This window comes from Gadus chalcogrammus, chromosome 18 (assembly GCF_026213295.1).
Source record: "Gadus chalcogrammus isolate NIFS_2021 chromosome 18, NIFS_Gcha_1.0, whole genome shotgun sequence".
NCBI lineage: Eukaryota > Metazoa > Chordata > Actinopteri > Gadiformes > Gadidae > Gadus > Gadus chalcogrammus.
The window spans coordinates 16,024,189-16,049,065 of record NC_079429.1 but is presented as its reverse complement, the minus strand read 5'-3'; the positions used below and the strand labels follow the sequence as shown (position 1 = coordinate 16,049,065).

General features: G+C 47.4%; 1 protein-coding gene across 2 annotated transcripts in view; it reads right to left on the bottom strand.

Moving 5' to 3' along the window:
* The window catches only part of dnmbp (dynamin binding protein), a 45,275-nt gene that overhangs the window by 4,881 nt on the left and 15,517 nt on the right, over nt 1-24,877 (bottom strand). For both annotated transcript variants that reach the window (XR_008893132.1, XM_056576800.1), the window contains exons 5-14: nt 8,886-9,133; nt 8,281-8,380; nt 7,827-7,974; nt 5,574-5,591; nt 4,283-4,482; nt 3,049-3,179; nt 2,410-2,643; nt 1,387-1,719; nt 668-907; nt 99-297 (exon numbers count right to left, since the gene is read on the bottom strand). Coding sequence is in view for 1 of the 2 variants with exons in the window: in XM_056576800.1 (XP_056432775.1) it covers nt 99-297; nt 668-907; nt 1,387-1,719; nt 2,410-2,643; nt 3,049-3,179; nt 4,283-4,482; nt 5,574-5,591; nt 7,827-7,974; nt 8,281-8,380; nt 8,886-9,133 (1,851 nt within the window). In the remaining variant the exon portion in view is untranslated. The remainder of the gene's footprint in view (nt 1-98; nt 298-667; nt 908-1,386; nt 1,720-2,409; nt 2,644-3,048; nt 3,180-4,282; nt 4,483-5,573; nt 5,592-7,826; nt 7,975-8,280; nt 8,381-8,885; nt 9,134-24,877) is intronic.

The window sequence follows — 24,877 nt, the reverse complement described above, 5'->3', positions numbered from 1 at the left end:
CTTTAACTTCTTCCCCCGCCCTTCTCCTACAAGTCCTAAAAAGCCCAACAAAAAACGCCATCTCTCGCCCCGCCGTCGGCCAGGTGCAGTGGACCTACCTCCGTTGTCAATGAGCCAGCGGTTGTTGCTGCCCATGGGGTCCTGCTGCTTGATGACCCCCACCAGGTCGCCCTCCATCACCGACATGTCCAGGTCCTGCGCCGCGTTGAAGTTCCTCTCCGCCCGGAACAGCTTCTCCGGGGTGTAGCGCGCCAGCAGGCCCGAGCGCTGCTCGTCCGTCTGGGGGATGTAGTTGGGCTGAGGGACCCGGAGGGAATAAAACATACGGTTAGGACAGAGCAAGAACCAGTGGCTTGAAGACAGAGCACTTTCTGGATCCCCAAGAGGACCGTCAGGACATTATTACAACAATTTGTATACAATTTACAAATTCTATACAATTTGTATATAAAAGAAAGAGTTAAATCCCGCCATTTCATAAAAAAAAGGAACATAATCATATATTGGCTGAGCTCTGACACATGGAATAAAAGTATCTGCAGCTTAATGATGATAGTAAACAAATGAATCCATCACAGCTCCCCTAGAGTCCTGTCTGGGGAACAGTGAGGACAGGAAGTGCAATAGACTGAGAGGAAGCCTCAAATGGAGGACCATCTCGACGTACCGGCCCCTGGAGCTGTTTCTTGGAGTTCTGCTTCTCCATGGGCTTCTTGTCGAAGGTCTTCCGCATGGTGGAGGACGAGGACGAGGAGGAGATGGAGGTGGAGGTGCCGGTGGTGGTGGAGGAGGAGGCGGGCAGATTCTCGGGGCAGAAGCTGAAGCTCTGGAGGAGCTTCAGGACGCGAGTGTACTCCTCCTGGAACACCGACACCAGGTTCCCCTCCGTGCTGCAGAGACTGGAGACCTGGAGGAAGAGGAGGAGGAGGAGGAGAGGCAAAGAGCCGATGAGTCAGTAAAGGCGGGATATGTGCCATGTGTTGACCCAAGTCACACCACAACAACCACATCTACCTCACACCGACTTCCTCAATCTTCCTAAAAACAACTCACTCTACCTCCGCCTCCTCCATCGTCATAACAACCCTCTTCCTTGCCCTGCTCTCCCTCCTCCTCCTCCCGCATCATCTTAACAGGACCCTCCCGCCTCCTCCTCCATCCATCCGTCCGTCCGTCCCACCCTCCACTCTCCAGTAACCTCCCCCTCCCCACCCATCAATTGTTCCCTCCATACTTCCTTCCTCAATCCGTCATCCATCCATCCTCCAACCCATCCATACCTCCATTTCCACATCCCCCTCCCATTCTTCTCGACCTCCCCACTCATCCCTCCAGCGCCCCCCCCCCCCCCCCCCCCCCCCCCCCCCCCCTCCCCCCCCGTCCTACCTGCAGCAGGGGCTTCAGCTCGCCGAGGGTCCGCTTCACAAAGTCCTTCTGTGCGCGGGCGAAGGCGCGCACGCAGCCGGTGAGCAGCTCCTCGGCCGCCGTGTGGAACTTGGGCAGCTCGTCCAGCAGCTGGGCGTTGAGCGCCTCGTAGTTGTTGCGCGCGGCGCGCAGCTCCTCCTGGGCGCGGCGCTCCTTCATGCGCTCGGCGCGCTCCTTGCAGCCGTCGTAGTCCAGCAGCTTGTCGAAGCGCTTCTGGATCAGCTTGTGGGGCCCGGCGAACATGAGCAGCAGCTGGTTCAGGGGCCCCGTGACGAGGGCCTCCGTGCGCTCTTTCTGCTCGGAGAGAGAGAGGGGGAGAGGGAGAGAGTGAGAGAGAGAGAGAGAGAGAGAGAGTGAGAGGGGGAGTGAGAGAGAGAGAGGGGGGGAGTGAGAGAATGAGAGAGGGGGGAGGTGGGAGAAAGAGAGGGGGGGAGTGAGAGAGAGAGAGGGGGGGAGTGAGAAAGAGAGAGGGGGGGAGTGAGAGAGAGAGAGGGGGGGAGTGAGAGAGAGTGAGAGTGAGAGTGAGAGTGAGAGAGAGAGAGAGAAAGAGAGAGAGAGAGAGAGAGAGAGAGAGAGAGAGAGAGAGAGAGAGAATCAAAGGTGTTAGTTGTTGGTCACATGACCTTGTTATTTGTTGTACAAGTCACATTTTCGAATCGAATCAATCAAATGTTAGACCTTTTCGGGGGGGCAATCGTATTATTCCTAATGTGTTGACCGGATCTTAAATATGATCTAATCCTTGTGTCAGGATGTCATACGTCTCCAGGTCAGTTAACGTTAACTCAGCAGGATAGGGTGTGGGGGATGGGGCAGGTTAGACTCCCAGCCAAAAAGTGCTGGGTCCAATCCCAATGAGGCCAACGGACCGATAAGGGGAAAGGTTAAAGGGTACAGGTTAAATGGTAAAGCCCTGGTGGCACTGGGATAAAGCCTATGGCGGCTGACTCCACAGTAAGCGCCAGCAGGAGGTCGAGGTCTTACAAAGTGGGTGAACTGCTTGTCGCTGATGGAGCGGTGAGCTCTCTGGAAGCACTCGGGGTCCATGAAGCTGCGGTCCGTGTAGATGTCACAGAAGCTGATGGCCGCCAACACTTTGACCGAGGCCGACTCGCGGATGTGCTGCAGGTAGAGGGAGATGTCCCTGATGAAGGACTTGATGAGCCTCTCCTGCAGACGGAACCTCTTCTCCGCCTCGTCAAACGCCTCGTCCTTGACCTGAGGGGAAACAAACGCTACGGTTTGAACAGACTCCCGTCCACTGGCTTTGTCTCAAAGGACGCAATACCAACGGAAATCAGGGCGGGAGTATAGAGTCAGAAATCCAACCATTCATGAAAATAGAGAGAGTAGTATAATATCTGATATGCATATTGCATTTAACATTATATACTTATATTATACGATATAGGTACCTATATACTTATATTACACTATATATACGGATGGACGAATTTTGTCTGGATCCGGAGTTATGAATCGGCCTTAAGACCTTCCAGAGAGCTTAACATAGAGAGGAATCACTTAGACATTTAAAAAGGCTAATCTTTAAAAGACATTCAATTAAAAAGAGAACTGTAAAAAAACAGCAGAAGTAAAAGGGCCAGCCAAGCGCTTAGATACCTGGGGGGACATGCCGGTGAGGTGTTTGATGTGGCTGCTGACACGGTTCGACTTCTTGATGATGGAGTGCATGCTGAGCTTGGAGATCTTGTCTATCAGCGTGTCCTCGTCCCCTTTCCTGTACTTCATCACTGTGGACAGCAGAGGGCGCGGCGGAGTCAGAGAACAGAACCCACTGGGGACAAAGCTATCTTAAAAAGCTAGACTGTACATCCAAAGGGGTACATCCAAAGGGTCACTAACGTAAATTGTAGATTGATCGTTAAGCCCAAAGCATGCAGCCATATCGGGTGAAACCGGAGATAATATTTACTTGAAATTTGGCACCAAAATACACTATACAATACAATACACTGAAAATAGAGCCCAGTTACATTCGACTTCAATTCAACGGCTTTTTCAGGGTCGTTTTTCAAATATGAAGCAAAATGTGAGCTCTTCTTGGGTTTTGGTTCGTTGGGCTTTGGATCTCCAAATAAGATAATTATTTGCCATTGTTTACGAAACAGTGTTGAAAAATAATAAAAATGTAAATACATGAGAATAATACTATAATAAAACGAAGTCCTAACCATGTACTTTCACTATTCATAATCTTTACACTTTTGAGCCAACCCCATTGAAAGCAGCCTGTTGGCAACCTAAAGTAACTAAGCCCGGTCTTCATCCTACAGCAGCCTAGCTAGACCCTGCCTAGCTACACCCAGCCTAGCTACACCTAGCCTAGCTCCACCCAGCCTAGCTACACCTAGCCTAGCTACACCCAGCCTAGCTCCTCCCAGCCTAGCTACACCTAGCGTAGCTACTCCCAGCCTAGCTACACCCAGCCTAGCTCCTCCCAGCCTAGCTACACCTAGCGTAGCTACACCCAGCCCAGCTCCACCCAGCCCAGCTCCACCCAGCCCAGCTCCACCCAGCCCAGCTCCACCCAGCCCAGCTCCGCCCAGCCCAGCTCCACCCAGCCTAGCTCCACCCAGCCCAGCTCCACCCAGCCCAGCTACACCCAGCCCAGCTACACCCAGCCTAGCTACACCTAGCCTAGCTACACCTAGCATAGCTACACTTAGCCTAGCTACACCCAGTCTAGCTACACCCAGCCCAGCTACACCCAGCCCAGCTACACCCAGCCCAGCTACACCCAGCCCAGCTACACCTAGCATAGCTACACTTAGCCTAGCTACATCCAGCCCAGCTCCACCCAGCCTAGCTACAACCAGCCCTGCAGCAGACGTACCCAGGTCCTTGCGGCGCTTGTACTCGTTGATGTTGACGTTGATCTCCTTGACGGCCAGCAGGGCTAGCGAGAGCTGGGCGTGGTCGGGGTGGCCCTCAGGGGTGGCCCCCAGGAGCTCCATGAGCAGCAGGGGGTAGCGCATCACCCTCTGCACCGGCTTGATGAGGAAGGAGCCCAGGTTGATGTAGTTGGTCTTCCCCCTGGGGGAGGGAGAGAGAGAGAGAGAGAGAGAGAGAGAGAGAGAGAGAGAGAGAGAGAGAGAGAGAGAGAGAGAGAGACAGAGACAGAGAGAGAGTGTCAGACCGAGGGTGGAGATCCACAGCGAGGTTGAAAGGAGAACCAGGAAGGCGGAGCAAGAGGTGGACTGGATTGAGGAGAGCGAGGCACACGAGCGAGCGAGAGGCAGAGCGAGAGGCAGCAGCGGATAATCTGGGCGTTGATGTTCTGAGAGTAGCATTTCAAGCTTACAAAAAAGACATAAAAACCCTAAAAAAAAGCCACCGTTATGTCATATTTCTTTTCGAGAGAATGGCAAGCAGATCAATCATCATACTACTTGCTTTGATTGGCTTGAGGATCCTACTGTTCTGATTTCAATCACATAACGAATCAGTTAATTATAAAACAAATGTATTTCGTTATGGCAGGCAATCAAGAGCAACTTTATTTTTAGGAGTTTTTTGTTGCTTTTAAACGTTATGTTTCTGCTGTTATCCACCACTAGATGGCATAAAGCAAGCATCTTAGGAAACCCTTAGCCCTTCCCTGCACCACCACCCCCTCTCAGCGTTGTCCAGAAAAACAATCATTTTTCTCTTGGACCACAGAGCACACAAGCAGTAGCGGAACCCTTCTCAATAAAGGCGCAGCGCGAGCCCACACACACACACACACACACACACACACACACACACACACACACACACACACACACACACACACACACACACACACACACACACACACACACACACACACACACACACACACACACACACACACACACACACACACACACACAAATAAGAAAGCCCATTAATTCCTGCAGAGGAAACAGGACAGTATGATCCATTGTAGAGCCACAAGTTCACACAGCACACACGCACGCACACGCAGCTTGAGTTTAAAAAGCCACCACAGGATGTACGGTAAACACACACACACACAGGCGCCTGCATGTCATTCCCAGGCCGGTAGATTAGTAGGAGCCGATGGCATGCGGGGACGGGATGATTTCTCATGCAAGGAAATGATCTGAGACAGAAAGGACTTTGAGGGGGAAGAAACTTACCACGCTCGATAGACAGCCCTGTGGCAGAGGTGAAGAGAAGAGAGAGGGATAACACATGATGGGTTTTAGAGTAGCCTTGGTGTTCACATACACAGCGACTGCAAGTACAGAGGTGCCTCAGAGTCTAAAACACAGTTCACACACAAAGAGTAGATGGAGGAGCTTTGCTGTCGTGTTGAGGCCTGTGCAACTACTACAGATCTACTAAAGCTACAGAACTACTAAACTACGTAAGTTAGTTTAGTAGTTCTACAGGAGTTTAGAACCTCTCAACGACATAACTGTTAAACATATAGAAAGTCTTAACTACAGAGCTATGGAATTATAGAAGTAATAAACCATAACTACAGAGAGACTAAAACTCCTAAACGACATAACCACTGAACACTAACAGACCCCCTAAACGACTGTGGCCACTAAACAACCCGGCTTCCCGTTGTTCTTCCTGTAAGTACAGAAGAATTTGAGCAGTGCCCCACTGGGATATTGGAGCAGGGTTGCCATGGTTACGGCTTATATCGTTTCTTCTTGACTGGCCAGAGGCTTCGCCTCCCAAACTGAATGAATGAATTGTCCGAAGAGCTGTGCTCGCTTATAAAAAAAAAAAGAGACTTTCAAGCACGGAACTTCCCTGTAGACTCAATGTTTAATATAAATACCGCCATGCGTGACAAAATATACCCTGTTACTGGTGCGTGAGGACTTAAAGTCAGGGGTTGTTAAACTACAGTGTATAATAGATGAATAAATGGATTTATATAGCTACATCATTTCTGTATTATTATATAGCTATATCATTTCTGTATTAATTACAATAGAGCCACAAAAGTTACCTTAAATTTAATCAATTAATTTAAAAAAGGATACGAGTTAAAATTGTTTGTTTTTGTATTGGAAAACTCGCTAAAGTCCCTTATACATTAAAATCCTACATTTTTTGTTTAAAAAATGTGTTATAGTGTACAAAAAGTGTTGCGGTGTGTCTCTCTTGTTCCCCTACAAGGTCTTCACTAGGTCAGGTGGCTATGCTAACAGAAGCTGGGGCACCACCATGTTGTGTTGACTTTACTGTTCACACCGTCCAAAGGGACAAGGAAAACAGCAGTGTAAGAACCAGAGGCAAATAATCCAGACTAAATCCAATGTCAATTTGGTTTAGACCTGGTTTGTTTTATACCGTTATTCATCATGTAGTCTGGTTTTTGAGGATTTTCTTTTTTTTCTTGGTCATAGTATGCCCCTTCGTCCCCTATGGGCTTCCTCTCTACCACAGGCTAGGTGTCAGTATCATCAAACAAAGATGGCTGATAGCGTTCTACAGGACAAAGCAAGTTCCTGTGTGACTGTAGTCCCCTAAATACCTGCGACAATGAGACAAGACCAACCTGGCGGAGGACATTCTTAACGCGCTTGCATAGTATGTCACCTTTGATGACGTGTGTGTGTGTGTGTGTGTGTGTGTGTGTGTGTGTGTGTGTGTGTGTGTGTGTGTGTGTTCAATGTTTGCGTCAAGAAAGTCGCCGTATTTCATTTTGAATGCAAGACAAAAATAACAACTAAACTGTCAAACCCGATTGCCTTGGAATTGACTCCGATAACCAAACCCCAGACTTTACACTCCTGACGACTCATTAAGGAATGATGTTGGTATTGATAGTTTCATGATTCATGTTTCCAAGCTGAGAAACTCTGACTCAAATGCATAACCCTCAGTTATTGACTGTTAATGTTTAACCTCAACCTTGTAGTTGTTTCATACGGTCAGGGTTCATGCATTAAAAACACACACCCAAGGGAAAGTTGCATGTTGTTGGTTTTCACACGCATGCATGTTGAAGGGCAATAGACGCACTCGGATACTTTCTGATATCAGAGAGCACTGCTTCATTAAGGGTGTCACACACATCAACAAGACGATTAAACATGTAGTAGTATTTCATTCCCATTTCACGAGCCGTGCATGTTCTCCTCAGATATCCTAAAACACTTAAGTTATTTGCTTTTCAAATTAGCATTCTCAACGTAGCAATTCTTTTTCCAGCACTTCTTGAGCTAGCACTCTTGTCTAGACGTTCTAAAGCTACAAATTCTGATACTAGAAAATCGACAAGCAAACCAGTTCTTCTCGTGAAAGTCTTTCTAAAAAATTGCAGTGCTAAAGCTAGACGTTCTAATTCTAAGCTAGCCTTTCTAAATCCAATCGTTTCTAAAGAGCTAGCAATTCTGGAGTTAGCAGCTCTTAGAGCTAGTCACCTGAGCTTCTCCAGACACTCCAGGACGTGCCGCTGGATGCTCTCGTCCTTCTCGTAGGTCCCCAGCAGAGCGATGGCGTCGTCGTGGTTCTGACAGTAGATCTTGTACACGTCCTCAAGCTCAGATTTAAAGTCCAGAAATACCTTTCCTGCAGAACACAACATAAAAGATGGGTTAAATATAAAAAATGATATAGATGCATAAGCGATATGAATGCTACATATGCATACAATTCTGTTTATCTTTCTTTATAGATTCTTTAAACTTCCTCTAACTGAATGTGTGACTTTAAGCAATGTATTTCATGTTTTGGTGAAAAAAGTTTCAGCCTAGCTCCTCTTTACCACCTTTCTCATATAACCATAGCAATACGAAAAAAGAATGGGAGAGTTATGAAAACCATAGAGAGTAGAAGAAGAAGAATGTATCTCTGAAGGAGGAAATGTCTTCTCACCGATGGAGTCAGTCTCCTCTAGCTCGCGGAAGAGCCGCTGTGAGAGGTCGATGACCGAGCCGATGTTTCCGAACAGGCCGTCATAGTCCACGTTCTGCACCTTTAAAGGCAACGGGGATTCAACACAGATTAGGTACACGCGTAGGGTATGAGATGCTTGTTTCAAACGGGGTTCACTCTACATACACTCCTCAGCCCTATGTTAACGTTTTCCACATATATGAAATCTTTTAAATGATTGAACTGGTTATTTTTTCTCTCTCTGAACATTAACAATAATAGTAGAATTTACATTTTATTATAAAAAGCACATTTCATTTCCGATAAATCCCGTAACAAAAGGAGTGAACTAACTCATTTAAAAACTTAGTGCAAAGAATTTTGGTACACTCTTAAACCTAATAAAACACTCGCCCTCCAGCCAGGCACCAACCTACCATCAAAACCTACCAACTACCAACACCCTTCTTCCAAGCCAGCACCAACCTACAAACAGCACCCTCCCCTCCCCTCCAGCCCAACACCCACCACCCCTCCTTCCAACCCAGCACCACCCATAACACCACCAACCCCTCCCCCCCACCCAACCAGACACCACCACCCACCTGCTTGCGCTGGAGCGGCTCCACGATCTCGCTGACGCACATCTGCAGGTCCTTGATGTAGTCCTTCTCCGTCTGCAGCAGCTCCTCCACCACCTTCTCCCGCTTCTCCATCATCCTCAGCTCGGGGTCCTCGGCCCCGGGGGAGGGGGCGGGGCCGCCGGGGGCCAGGGCGGAGGCGGTGGCGGGGGCCGTGTCCGACAGAGGGCTGGAGTCCAGGCACTTGCGTTCAGCCGACAGCAGGGTCATCTCTGTGGAGGCAGAGGAGAGAGAGAGTGAGCTTCAGCGTCGCGGACCGGTTGGGTCTGGTCCACTGCCGTGAGATTTCTACACTCATTTTATATGCAATCTAGTTATATGCCATGTGTACGAAACAGATAACCTGCCAATGTCAGACCAATTCTGAACCTCTCAGGATCCTCTCAGTACATTTTCTACTCTAAAGGTGGGCCCAGAACCAAAATGTCTCGGGAAGTACGGTAGTTGGAAAGACAGTCAACCAATCAGAGCAACAATATGTGTGACACACAGCATAGGCAAGCCATGTTGGTCGTACATGAAAACGCCTCACCCATTCTCACAGGAGATTCTGTTCAAACCCGCCCTGTATTAGCTAAAAGGCTGTGATCGCCCGACCCAGGCCAGGTCTGCTGGACGTCTGTCTGAATAGGCAGGGGGCCAGACGCATATGCCAAAGCAAATAAAACATTATCCTGAAGATTCATGTGGTTCCCAGGCTACAAAACTGTGGTTTGACGCCTGAAAGGAAATTATTTCCGCAGGCAAATAAACTAGAGAAGATTTGAATAAATATATTCAGCCCCCTTACGAAGAGGAACAATCCCTGCATGTGATGAAGCCCAGGCAGAGGACAACGTGGGAAACAGAAAGTAGAGAGAGAGAAAGCAATAGAAACCAATTTGTGATACACACAGGGCTTAATTGCAGCAATGGATACGAGAGAGCGATCAAGAGAGACGTAAAGGAGAGGAGGATCAGACCTGAATATATGGTGGAGAGATAGGAGAGAGGGATAGAGAATGGGGAAGCAGAGGGAGACATGGAAAGGTAAAGAGGGAGACCAACACAGAAGAATGTGGGGGAAAAACGGGATTCCAGGTTCAATCAAACACTCCCATCCCCCCCGCCCAAACCACTCCTCCTCCTCCTCCCATTCTTTCTCCTGGTCTCGCCTGCCTGGCATTTGATCTATGTTCTCACTATCGTTGGGCCAGGCCTGATCTTGGCTGTGTGACAAGTGTGTGTGCTGTGTTTGTGTGACGGGTGTGTGTTGGTTGTACACGCACCACTGCCTCGCCTCAATGCGGCCTTAAAGAGGAGTGGACTGTGGCTTGTTGTCTCTCGGAGCACAATGGCCCGGGACAGAGAGGACAGACCTATCGGCTCCGAGGGGCCAGAGGGACAACACAGGGGGACGGGCCAGGGGGACGAGCCAGGGGGACGTGCCAGGGGGACGGGCCAAGCAAAGTGAGACAAGGATAAAACGAGAGACCATAGTAAAAAGAAAAGAGTTGTGAAAAAGGAGGGACAAAGCTTAAGGCGAAACCGAGAAAGAGAGGGAGGGAGAGAACGAGAGAATACTAAAAAGGAGGAGAAAGGGTGAGAGAAATAATAATAAATGCGAAAGAGGAGAGAGAAGACGGTAGGGGCGCGGGGGTGATTTATGTGGGTGTTGGGTAGTACGTAGAGGCAAGAGGGAGTCGGTGATGGTGGAGAAGAAGGGGAAATGCCACTGAACTGGTTCAAGTTGTTGATTTTGGTCGGGGTTTCCAATTGGTGTCTGGTAGACCTCAATTCCAAAAAAAAAAAAAAAACGTCATCATAAAAGATCGTCTTGCCACTAGTCATATCCGGAGTTTGGACTAGCGCTGCTCTAAGGAACACAAATGAGCCCTATATTTAGACAGACGCTTTATCTAGACAAGTCCACTGGTAATCCACACAAACATTGACCTGCGTCTCACCACGGGAGCAACCCGAACCTTCCTCTGAGGATTATTCCCATGCTGCAACAGAAACATGTGTTTAAGTGCGTTATGTTTAAGTATTAGATATGAAGACTAGGTTAGAGATGGTATGGTTTAGATATTATGTCAGAGATGCCAAGATTAGGTTAGAGATGGTTGTGTTAAGGCCGGTATATGATTATTGAGTGTCAAGATAAGGTTAGAGATGGTGATGTTTAGGTATTAGGTTATAGATGGTAACGTTAAAGTATAAGGTTAGTGATTTTTATGTTTAGATATTAGGTTAGAGATTGAGTTAGGGTCAGTCAAGGGTTGGAGATGGTAAAATTAAAGGTTTGGTATATGTGTGATAAATATCAATAATATCCTGTGAATCCTTCCCCTCTGATCAAAACGTGACCACATGCAGTGGTATTTAAGTTAAGAGTGACATTTAATTCTTTATTTGAATCCACCAATCACACATATACACAAACACACACACAAAACAATCCTTGGTTTTAATTGGATTCCGTTCACTCATTCATTCCCACATTAGATCAAAAACACACACATGCACTGACACACACAAGCATGCAAACATGCACGTCCCACGCTCTACTTCTCATGTTTGATTACGTTGTTATTTCCCCTCCTCTGAAAGGCAACACAGGATTTTGACCCAATTTCTGAAATTCCATTTTTTGTTTTCTGCACAATTAGAGATTCTTTTGTTGACAAAAGATATGTTTGAAGCAAAACAAAGTATGTTCTTTGAACTTAATTCTACAGAAAATGGATATCAGTTGTGCAAAACCCTATTAGTATATTATAGAATACATTTTGTTCTATTCAATGGACATTTTTAAGGGTTAGGATCTGTTATAGTACATGGACTGCCATTCTATTCAGCAAAAATGTACGCCTACACCGACTGACTGTGTTACACAAATTTCCAGTGTGGCAGCGATTATATTGACACCAACTATTAACTCGTCATAGAGTTCTGCTCACATGTTTCATATGCTTACAATGTGGGTGTGGAACACAATTCACAATGCACACAGGTGTGTTTGGCTATGCTTCACGTGGAGTCACACACACACACACACACACACACACACACACACACACACACACACACACACACACACACACACACACACACACACCCCTTAACTCCATGCCCGGAATTTATAAACCACAAATCTTATCTTGACAAGGATTTGGGAGTGACAACTATGACTCAACATAAAAAAAAAAATAATAAAGTAATAGGTGAACACTTCATCCTAACACGCTGTCCTGTAATGTCACTGAATAAGGATGACATTTTTTTGTTAACCAATCATTTTATTGTGGTGGTGTTTATCGCATGCTGATATGGAGCTGACCCGATGGACCAACAAAAAACTACAAAACTAAACAATGATTATAATAAACAATATCCTTTCATCTATCATTATCTCCGCTTAACATTGTCAAGATCAATGTGATCATACTTAGCAGCATTACATTGTATCACCATGTTGCCCACAAAATGTAATTATAGGTGGTCTAGGGACAGTGGAATTAGAAGAGGTATGTAATACAGACATCAATGATTAGCAAAAGACCCACATTCAGAAGATGACCCAGATCTCTTTCACAAAACAAACACACGATTAATAACGCTACGGGACTTGAGAACAAGTGCTACTGCTGTGAAGTGAGAGCAGGACAGGTACAAAGTGTTGACCAACTTTATTCCACTTTGGAATACTTCAATATAATTTGCATTGTTGAATGAATGCAAGGTCTGCGTGATGAAGTTTCAAAGAACAAAATGAACCGAGGAGCTCTGGGAATACGTGAATTAGTAAAGCAGACACTAGCTCAAGTTATTCTTGTTTACTGCATATCATATGATGCAGATATGATCCAGATATCAAACAGGACCCATATACTCATGTTTTTCCTTCTATGTTTACATTGTTCTAGAAGGTGACCCTGAGCATATACTCATGTACTGGCATACCTGGAGTGATCAGAGACTTCTGGATACAAATAGTGTGTAAGTAAGGCCAGTAACCATCTCCACCATTAAAACCAACACAGTTTGGCATATGGGATTTATTGAGGTAGAAAGTTATTGCTATGAGTATAAAGTAAGCTATATTTAAATATTTAAATTTCTAACCAGTACTTAGCAATTCAGAAACAATGCAAATTAAATATCATAATCAGGAAGGACAAATAGTTTAGCAGAAGCTGCACAAAGTTAATGCCGAAAGCCTGTGAGTAGAAATATAAAATGTGTGTATTTCTTTCTCATGGGATAATTTTTTTGCTACAATAATAAACCAAACGGAAGGGTTCGGACAAATAAACACTGCAGTTGGGCAGACAATCCATACAGAGGATTATCGGTATTACAGTTTAAACAAACAGCCCTAACTCTTCCTCTGCTTCAGTGGAGGTGTGTTCTGGTCGACCGTAGAAAGCTACTGTACGGCTAATGGCCACATACTGCAGCCTAACATGTTGCGATACCAATAAATCTGTTCTCATATTAAACTTTTCAATAAAATTTAAAAAATGTATGGACATGTAATTTATATTCTCCAGATATCAGAGTACAAAGTTACTGAAAACACTGCAATACCTTATGCTGAGCAGCCACAGAATAAAGTTGTATCTCAAGAGGCCCACAACTTTTCATTCAGTCACAGGAGCACAGTCTTTGATCCACAATGCATTAAGCACAGCAAAAACATGAAGCACGCATGCATGAACACTGACAACCTGACAGGTCACAAATATGAATACCGAGCCAAACTCAGGTTAAATTTGAAGTAAACGAAAATCCCCAAGAGACACAGTTAAACAAGTGGAAGATAAAATAAATACAAAGTAACACATTAATGACTACATGTGCACACACGCAAAGTAAAACAGACACACAAGGTAACACAAAGGTGACAAAGTAAAACAACACGGACATGCGTGCTACTTAATTCTACCCACCTGCTGTAATGTCGACACTCCAATAAGAGAAGGAAGCAAGTGCACGCATGCACACACACACACACACACACACACACACACACACACACACTCACACACGCACGCTCGCGCACACTCACACTCACACAGCGCTTCAGTCAAGGAGAGCCCCTCTCGGACAGTTCATTGTCAATATCTCTTCCCCTCGCCTCTCCGTCTGCGTATCCCTCTACCGCACAGACTCCCTCCCACGGCCGCGATTAGCATGACAATGAATGGGAACCCCCATGATTACACATGGACACACATTCAGGAGTGGATGGACCTTCACGGTGGATGCACAAAACCGGAGCAGGAGTCTCCACTCGGGAACTGGACTCTCAATTCCAATCCGAACCATCCGGGGCCAACAGGTGTCTACTAGCTGAGCCCTGATTCGTGTTCATGTTGTTAACTTGCTGATGCTAGCCACTGACTGATGGCTTAACTATATCAAGTCCCCTAATTGGTTGTTAAAAATGACTTTGGTTAAGCGTTTCTCACTTTAGTTTGAAACGTTTTTTCGTTTTAGATTTCTGTTGGCAAATCCTACATTTCGATTGCCCATCAATCTCTTATAATGTTTAAGATGAGCAAAGTGTTGCATTTTGGGAGCCCGGTCTACTCTGGACAATCCAGTCCATTTTTGCTGGGATACCAAGTGTCTCCCCCACAAGCTGCACTCAATCACCATAACGACCTGCATGGATGAAGTTTCTGCTTCCATTTTTGCCCTTCTGACAGCCTGTTTTTAGTAGAAGTAGTAGTAGCAGTAGTTGGACATTTTAATGTCATGCAAAAAATCAAGTCACTTCAAGCAGCAATCATTTATTACTAACCCTTACTTGTGGTTTCTCATTACTTATCACAAAAACACACCAGCCGTAAAAAGTTAGCTCTGAGATTAGCAACGAGGTCAGAATCAATCTAAGCTGCGTGTGTGTGTGTATGTGTGTGCGTGCCACAGTTTCAAAGTTCACAGAAGAATGTGCGGTTGCCCCGGCAACTCCTGTCCTAGGGGAGGGGGGGGGGGGGGGAGGCTGAAGTGATTACATGGGCTGTGCGCGTATGGGCGTGCATGTGTGTTTCTGTGTGTGTGTGTGTGTGTGTGTGTGCAGCTGTGGTGTAAATCTGGCCGTAAATGTGTTGACACAGGCGCAGTCGCCAAGGTAGTGTGTGGGAATGCTGAATATAATGGTTGAAACAAGACAGACAGTCTAATCAGAAAAGGTTAAGAACAGCAACAGCAAAGATGTTAAACACAACGCTGGAATAATCCATAATCTATAACAAAAAAAAGACGGTTCATTTTCATGACTAGAATACAGTACATCAAAAACTTAAACAAAACATGTATGTTATATCCTTAAACCCCTTTACCCTTGAGCAACGTAATGTAGCAGCCGCTTACTTTTTAAAAAGCTTCTCCCCCCCCCCCCATTGCCGTGTCCTCCTAGTTACCTCTGGAGGTCAAGGGTCGGACATTCCAGGTCCTAGTCAGATATCACCGTTGACTGTGTGTGTTGTCATTAGATACACCACCACTAGATACACTGGCATCAGCCTTCACCCCCAGCGCAGATCACGTGACAACATTCAATCATCAAGTCACTGATAACCTCCCCCACACCACCAACACCTATCAAACAACTGATGCTCAATCACATGACACACGTGTTGAAGAATACATTCTTCTTTTCCGATCTACAATTTTGAGTGGATTATTCATTTTATAAAATTAAATTCAAAACAACGTGAAGTGCTGACAGATGAAGTAGAGGCTCTCGTGTGTGCAACAACGTTGACATCATATCAACCAATCAACAAGCCCCGTGTTTCAACCTCAAGCACTACTCCACCTCAATATCTACTGGTTGAAGGGTTTTCTCAAACTTTTATCAAAATGGACGCCATTTCCTTCCATGTAGATTGAGCTCAGAAGCATCTCATTCATGAGCAAAATGTAAACAACACATAACAAACCGGTTGGGTGTTGTTGAAGTGGAGGGAGAATTAATGAGGGTATCTTCAGCACAATTCTATGAACAGGAATGTTCTGGATTAATCAGAGGTTTTGCATTTGTGTAGGGACCTGTAGGCTGGAGTGTGAACTAAAGTGCAGAAGCCATTTAAAAACACAGCCACCACCACTACCGCCTCCCGAGTTTTACCTTGAACCCTGAGCACAAAGGAGCAAAGAGGTTGAGATGGAAACAGTAGGCGTTGCTTTAAATGAAAACAACCTCAAAGTCCTTAGGAGCCATTCAGCCTTTCACACCGTTCCTTCTGTGGGAGGAATTCTGCCTTCAGTTCCCCCAGCCGGCAAGCGTCTGGAGCCAAGATGGCCGCCAGGTGAATCAGGCCAGTGGTACCTTGAACCCTGGCACGTATACCAGGAACGGCATCACGTAAAAGGCTCAATTATAATGGGAAGTCATTTAAAGTGAGTGATACCACTCAGGCCTCCCAGGAAGCGACAAAGACCTACACTATAAAACGCACAAGCCCTTGTAAGTATCGTTAAGCTCTTTATCACAACAATAAGTTAAGCTTGTTTCCAAGTACCGGTTTTGCTCACCAAAAAATATTTAGCTGTGTGTTCCCAAGACTCCTACAGAGTTTGTGAGGAAGGAGTTTCTGATTTTGGCACTCTTTTCGTGGAAAATGATCCAGTAACTTCTTAAATTATAGGAACTATGATTGACGACAACCATAATGTCAACCATAATGACGACCATAGCCATACTTAAAACTTTCCTCCTATAATTAGTTTGATTTGATTTGAAATCAGTATATTTTTAAACATTACAGGTAATCTCATCTTAAAGAGTTTAATCTTCTAGTACTACGCTAAGATATGTGCTGAGCCTCATAAAAATTAAAAATTAAAAAAGCTCAAAATTGCTTTCATCAACATAAAAAAAAACATAACAGATTTTGTTTTGTTACGGCCTCAGAAGTGAAAAGTGTCTCGTTAAGTGGATCCCCAGGTCCCCCCACAAAGGGACAATGTTAAGAAGGGCTTGCTTTAAGCCAATCAGGTTGCAGTACAAGTGTTAATGAGGGGGGGTGGGGAGGGGCGGAGCCTGGTGCAGATGTCAAGACGGTCAAAGGAAGGTTTTTGACCTACATTCGACTGACCCGTTAAATCTGTATATGTAGGGCCCTTTCCTCGTAGCTCAACCGGAAACTTAACCCCCTGACACACCAAACCAACGTCAAAGAATTAGCCGAATGCCGACTGTTTGGTCTACGGTGTCTCAGCCAAAAGGTTGCACTTGAACAAACCGCAAAGACTACAGCCAATGGCCAAGAACCAAGGATATACAAACATGAACCTGAAGACACCTGAAAAATGAAGCTACCATTTCACACCATTCTCGCTCAGACAGTTTCATAATGTAGCTAGTTAAAATCAAGAATGTGTAAACGAAGAACTTCGTTTTCTGGTCTTGTGCACTGATTCGCTCACGCTGATCAGCCAATCACAGTGGTTTTGCTCATTCTCAATTCAACATCCTGAATCGTCTGAAAAACCACAGGCAAGGGCAGACTATTGCCAACGGATCGGGAGACACGGAAAAAACTAGGGCCCGAAATTGTCGGTGTTGTCAGGGCCTTTAGACCCCCGACGATCGCTCACACACTAACATAGCCGCTTGTCTCCAATCAAAAACTACTTACTGATGATTCATTAAAAACCCGCCTTGCCATATGATGACGTATAGTCTCCGCTCAAGATAAGATAACACTTGATTCATTTGGGTGAGTCAGTGTAGGGGCATGGAGAAGGCTTGGGCTACTTGCTTTATCTAGCATGCATATGGGTTGGGCTGTGAATATTGCTGGGATCGAACCTTGTTGGGGATCTTTTTAGTGGATCCAATTTTTATGTTTAGCCTGCAAGTCAAGCGTATCATGAAATGGCAATAGGCCATCTGTACAAGCCTACATAGGCTTCGTTCCCACCTTGCACGGATGTTGTCATTTGTGCTAAAGAAATAAACAAACAAACATAAACAAACCCAGTTCTATTTCGGTTGGGAGTCGTGCATCCTATTCACTATCGGACTATCATGCAAATCAACTAGGTCCAAAAGATGCTACTGAGCAACAATCATATCGAATCCTCCGCCAAATACTCTCTGTTTTGACCTTCGAATCAGCCCTGATTTCTGATCTTAAACCCTACATCTTGATGGAAAATGCCGTGGACCCCGTTAGTCCTTAATTTCCACAGACCGTCCTTTAGAGGACTTGTCCCACAACCTCCTTACAGTCTTTGCTCTTTACCAATCTAATCAGGTAGATAAACGGCATGACTTTCAGACTCTGATTAGCTTTAACCGAGGCCGTCTGACCTTGGGGCATGGACGAACAATAGCACCCGGGACCCTGCGGCCCACCCTGACATCATTACATTAGACCTGTAAACCCTATCAGCAGCAGGACCAGACAGACATGGGTCTGCAACCCTGACCCAGCTGAAACAAACCCCCTCTAACAGGATTAACTGGATGACAACACACCGTGTGTGTGTGTTTGATTTAAGAAAGAAATGGCGTCATCCTTCCTTCTGATAAGCTCCCTCTACGGATCCTTCACACACACACACACACACACACACACACACACACACACACACACACACACACACACACACACACACACACACACACACACACACACACACACACACACACACACACACACACACACACACACACACTAGTATGTCAGTGCGGGAGTCTTGGCAGTGCTGGCTACAGCCTGGCACCAGACAGACCACCCCCCCCCCCCCCCCCTGCATGCTGACTCTCAGGATTATAGAGGGGGGTCAATATGGCTAGAATGTTGGGGAGCTACCGTGTGTGGGTGTATGTGCATGTGCGTGTGCTTGTGTGTGTGTGTGAGAGATTTGGGGGCTTGAGGGGCACCACCTGCTTCTGCTCAAACAATGAACTCCTGGTGAGGACACACACACACACACACACACACACACACACACACACACACACACACACACACACACACACGCACACGGAGTCAAGTTCTCCATTAGCGGTTTGGGACGACTAGGGGTTTCTCTGTGTCGTCTTCCATTTCAATCTGAAACAACCGCGGTTTAATATCCTCCAAATACTTTGAAACTTGGGGTTACTCCATTTAAAATACACTACAGTGTCTTGGTCTCCAAAGAAATGTTCATGAAATGGCCGACACTTGCAACTGAAATGTCAAGTTGCATATAAAACAAACACACACACGCACATCACACACACACACACACACACGCAAAGTTATTTGTTATTTTATCAAGTTCCATCATGACTGTGTTCCATGGCAACATAACACAACCATTTCCAGTGTTTCTCACGGCGATGTCAGTAAGCGGCAGTGAGTGACAAACCCTGACATGTCTCTTGGCGTTTGGACAAGAAACGCCGCTGCTACGATGCTAAAGGAGGAGTGCCGGTAAGGACAGCCATACTCATACCAACTACAATGTATTCACTCTCTGCTGCTGTGGGTGAACCACAGCAGCAGAGAGTGAATACATTGACGGTATAGGCGGCAACCGAGGATCAAACCCAGGACCTTTGGGTGTGGAGTTGAAGATCCAACCTAGACCTCCATCCTGCCCCTGCAAAATCACTCCCACCTCAACACAAGGATCAATGAAAGGTTGACGGCACCTTGCTTAACAGCACCTTTACTAGGTGGAACCGTCAAATCGATGGTATTATCATAAGGAAATGTTGATGTACACAAAATATTGTGTAAATGTCTTTCTGGGATACATAGCCAAATTGTGATTGGACAAAGTCACAAGGCCAGGACAAGTCAACAGTATCTTTTTACCATAACACTACCCATCTAACAGACATGCACCTGTAGTTGAGGGGACTTGTGTCAACATCCTCTGTACACAGAACGCCGCAAGTTAGAGAACCTGTTAAGATTTTGCATACTGTAGGAGAAAGAGAGAGAGAAGGGGTGAGAGCGAGCGAGAGAAGGGGTGAGAGCGAGCGAGAGAAGGGGTGAGAGCGAGTGAGCGAGAGAGAGAGAGAGAGAGAGAGAGAGAGAGAGAATGAATGAGGGAGGGAGGGAGGGAGGGAGAATGACAACAAAAAGCAGAGAACTGGCAAAACCAGCTCAGCAGGTCTCTGACAAATACCTCTAAATTCACCTCCAATTTCTTGAGAGGAAGGGCGATGCTGTCACATGGGAGCGCAAACCCACACGCACAGCACATGTACACACATGCTTCCCAGAAAGACAGAAAGAGATTGAGATGGATTAACAGAAACTGAGACACACACACAGACACACAGAGACACAGACACACAATCCTGGGACCTGCAGGAGAGCCTTGCGACTCAGCACATTGGGCGTCCCCCCACCATTGATCGATGGTTTCTAGGCAGGCGTCCAGGGGGGGTGTCTAGGGAGGTGTCTCCATCACAAGTGACCTTCTGGAGGTCGTGAGGGGGAGTGGGAGTGACACCGCCTCACCATCCATTTGGTTGTGTCTGCCTTTTTGCAACTGCCTGTCGATACTCATTCAGAGATAGACTAGGGTTCAGCCTTAAAAAAATTAAACACACCCACACACACTACGGACGAGAGCCTTCCTTTGGTGTTAAGATGACAAATATATAAATAATCATGGATGGTTACCTGGCTTCTTCTTCCTGGTGGTGGCAAATTGAGAGTGCTTCATGGAGCTCGGAGCGGTCTTCCTGTAGAAGCTGTTCCGGTCCAGGGACCCCAGGTAAACAGGCTTGTGACCCCGCTTGCGTCCACCGCCCCCGGAGCAGGACTCGTACCCGGTCTCGCGGTCCTCTTCGGCCCCGTGGCGGAACGTTTCCGGGTCTTCCAACAAGTGCAGCTCCCCGAGTTTCAGCTTCCGGTTCTGCTCCTCCACCCATCGCTCACAGTGCTTCGTCTTGCCGTCTTTTGGGGGTGGCTCCTCGTACCGGGTATCCTCAGACAGCGATCGCACCACCTGGAACCTTTCCCGGGCCCTGTTGCGTGGTAACGTCCCCGCGCTCTCGCCGCGCTCTCCGCTGTCGTACCGTCGCCGGTCGTCACCTGGCTGGTGGTCGTAGCGCCCCTGCCGGGAGGAATCGCTGCCACCTCGTCGGTCCTCGGCCCCCTCAAAGTCGTAGCGGTCCCTCGGGGAGTAGTCGTACCGGCGATCGTAGCGGTCCCTCGAAGAGTGTTCACGAGTGGGATCCCCGGCTCGGCGCTCGCAGGGATCGATGTCCTCTTCGTAGCGGTCTCTCCTCCGTGCCCCTGGATGGTCGTCGCCCTTCCGGTCGTAGCCGTCCCGGTATCGCTCATCCCAGGCCGAATCGCTTTGGTCCCTTCCCGAGTAGAAGGTTTCCTCGCCCGCACGGCCGTTTGCATCTCTATATTTCTTGTCTCTCCGGTCATAGTAGTCATCGGGGTGATGGTCCTTGGGTTTGCGGTCGTCGTAGTCGTAGCGGTCGTCCTCTCTGCGTCGGTAGTGGTCCTGCTCCCTCTGGTCCAGGTACTCCCTGTCCTTACACCGGTCCCCGTCCAGGCGCTCTCGGTAATCGTCCCTGCGACCCTCCTTTTCGTCGTAGCGGCTGTCCTCACGCCGTCGGTCGTATTCCCCGCGTTCTCTGGGGTCGTGTTTAACATACTTCCTGTCCTCGTAGTAATCCTGCTCTCTGTGATCATCAGAGTACCTCCGGTCCTCGTTGCGGCCCCGATAGCTGTACCGGTCCCTAGTGGCGTCGGCGTGCTCCAAATCTCGAGGGACTCTGGTATTGTCCGACTCGTAGCTCCTCTCTGTGGCCCAGTGGTCCTGTTTGTTGCGCTGGTACTGCCTCTCCTCCGCTGGCGCGTTGTACCTCTCCTGACCCCTTTGGTCCACGTGGTCATTGTTATGCGGCGGCTCCCTGCTGCGGTCGTGGGTGTTGTAGTCCTCAGGGCCCTGGTAGAAACAGTGCTGCGCCTTGCTCACCCGCTCGGCTCTCCTCAGCCCCAGGTGGCCATCCTCCGATCCGGGGTGGTAGTAAAGGATCCCGGCTCAGCGGTCGGAGGTCTTCGAAGGCCGGCTCTCCTGGGTTCTTGTACTCCAAGCGGGGCTGGTGAGGGACCATCTCCTGTGGCCTCGTGTGCACTTGGTTTGCCAAATGCACAGGCCAGGGAGCCGCCTGCATGTGCCCAGGGAGAGGTGGTGGTGCTGGTGGTCCTCCCACCCCCGCCATGGGCCCACCCGGACCAGAAACCATCCCGCCGTGGTGAACTGGATGACCAGGACCCATAAACATCATCGGCCCCTGGGGCTGCCCAGGAACTGGTCCATATCCTGGGAAAGCAACCTGTTGCTGCTGCTGCTGCTGTTGCTGCTGAATCTGGAGGTGGTGTAGTTGCTGGAGCTGCTGTAACCGCACCACCCTCTCATTCTCCTTGGCCCAGTCGGCGCCCCCAAGCTGCTCCACGCTCTTCCCCCTGCGCACCGGCTGGCCCCCGGGTCCGTAGCTCCAGTCTGCCCCCCCGTACCCAGCAGGGTGTCCGAGTACCACCTGACCCTTCATGGCTGGCCGTTATCCCCAGGCTGCTCTCCTTGAAAACGCCGTCCTCTTTCTCTCCTTCTTTCTGTTTGTTTCTTCACAGTGGCTTCCTCCACCTTGTCTCCATAGTCCTTTTAGTTTTCATTAGCCAGCGCTGTGCAGGGCCTCTCCTGCTTGGCATATTGTTTTACTTTCTGCAAGTCCGTCAAACTGACAGACTATTTCTCCTCCGTCTCTCTCTCTCTCTCTCGGCTGCCTGAACAGGACTGACGAGGTCCACAGCGACTCCCAGCCAAATCCTGCCTGTTCCCTCCCCCCTCGGCTCACCCTATTCGCTGGGCCCCGTGTCGGGGGGAGGGGCTAGAGCTGCTGAAGGGGGCGGGGCCTCGTCTGGGCTTTAAGATTGAGTTGCGTCACGTGACTCGTGGATTAGGAGAATGGGGGCCCCTCCCTGTTTTGTAATTGGCCAGAACTACTGTTTGCAGGATAACAAAGTCTAGAGTTCAGTGGTGGTCTGTGACAGGGGGAAGAGGGATCTGACCCCCGCGGCCAGACTCTGAAGGGGGGGGGGGGTTTCCACCCAGGACAGAATCATTTCCTCTTCCTGTTTTGGTCAGGGTTTTTTTTCCAGTCTTCCCAAATGGCCCAAAAGTGATGGTTATTAACAGTCCCTTCCTTCTGGCTAAGGCGGATTTAAAAGTGTAAATATTTTGTCTTGTTATTTGAGACTGAAATGCTGGAGAATTACCCTTGGGGGAACTGAAAACCACTAAATGCCACAGGTGGTCTTTGCTTTGGAGACCAGAAGGATACTATTGTTGGAAATGTATATTCATTTCTGTAGAAAGTAGAAAACGAACAGACAATCATGTCTGTGTGTGTCCCAGTTTGTGTGAAAGATACAGAAGAGAAAAAAAGGGAACCAGGAAAAAAGGGAGGAAAAGGAAAACCAAAGACGGAACAAAATGAATAAAAAAAACAGGGAAAAAAATTGAAAAAGGAAAAAAAGGAAAGCAAGAACCAGAGAAAGAGAGAATAAAAAAAGAAAGAAAGGATCGTATAACTGCACACTTGGTGATAATATCATCCGTGCTCAGAGACACTTGTACCACATGTGCACATTTCAGCGTAGCCCCACCCAGAGAGCAGAGCCCTGCAGGAAGGGACAGATTACGCCGACCCAGTGCAGCGTAGCGCTGGCAGCTCCCCAGGCACAAAGGGCCTTTGTCAGGGGCCGTCCCCGGGCCCTCGCCCTGGGCAGAGGAGCCATCTTCAGTGTGAGAAAAAAACATGAGCCTATTCATAAAGCCTGCAGGTCGCTCAGTGCCGCCCCCTGCTCTGTCTGCACAGACATATCAGCTATTAAAGGGATAGTTTAATGTAGGGGAGGGGGGGGGCACACACTAATTACAATCCATCCGCATAAACACACACTTGAGCAAACACGCACACATTAATCACACCCATTTAAAAACCCTGATGAGGCAGCGATGTGCCTGACCACTCGTTCCCTGATGGTTAACATGGCTTTTTGTCAACAACTAATTCCTAGAATTCTGTCAAAATTTAGCACAATGCAATCTCATGGGACGGGAAAAACATTATGTATAACATCGATCTATTTTAAAAGGGGCTTTAAAGTGTCACATTTTGTGATATGCATCACTGCACTCTATTGTAGTGAACGTGTTCCTCATCAAACCAGATTTGGGTTATCTTTTCACACACTCACACGTACACATTTTAAGAATTTAAGAACTAAATTCCGGGGCTGGTTCAATCAAATCCAAATTCCTTAATGTTATGCCAGACATTGTTTCTTATCTACTCACCAACCAATCAACCTCTCACCTTTGCAACACAACATGACCGAAACCCTACAGTGTGTACTTAGTGTGCACGTGTGTGTTTGTGGGCCAACCTGTGAGTGAATACTGTGCAAGCTGTCTCGGTGTTCAAGCAGAGTTCGCAATCGTGTTTTGTGTGTCTATTTATGATTCTCCGTTTCGAGAACACTTTTCAATCCTGGGTCACTCAATGAATAGTAGGTTGAATTAACTTTTTTATTGTTCACTACTTTTTCAACATCACTACCTGACCTGTCTTTCAACTTTTCTTACAATGTCTTCACTTTTGTCATGGGTATATGCTACCGGAAAGCTTGGCTTTCCATCAGGGTCAATAAAGTCTATCTTGATATAATGGTTGATATGAACTCGCTTTAAAGCTTTATGGTCTATGCATCTTGAGGGTGTCGTGAGGACTTTGGAGCCGTCCCCTGGTGGACTGAGTGGGACGGACCTCGTGGAGTTTCGGCCCTGGAACAATAAACAGCCCATTGTCTCTGACACTTCACACTCCTGATCCACGCCCCGAAAGAACATTGCAACAACACACGAAGCGATTCCTCAGATACAAGTAGAGAGTGAAAGAGAAACAGAGAGAGAGAGATGTA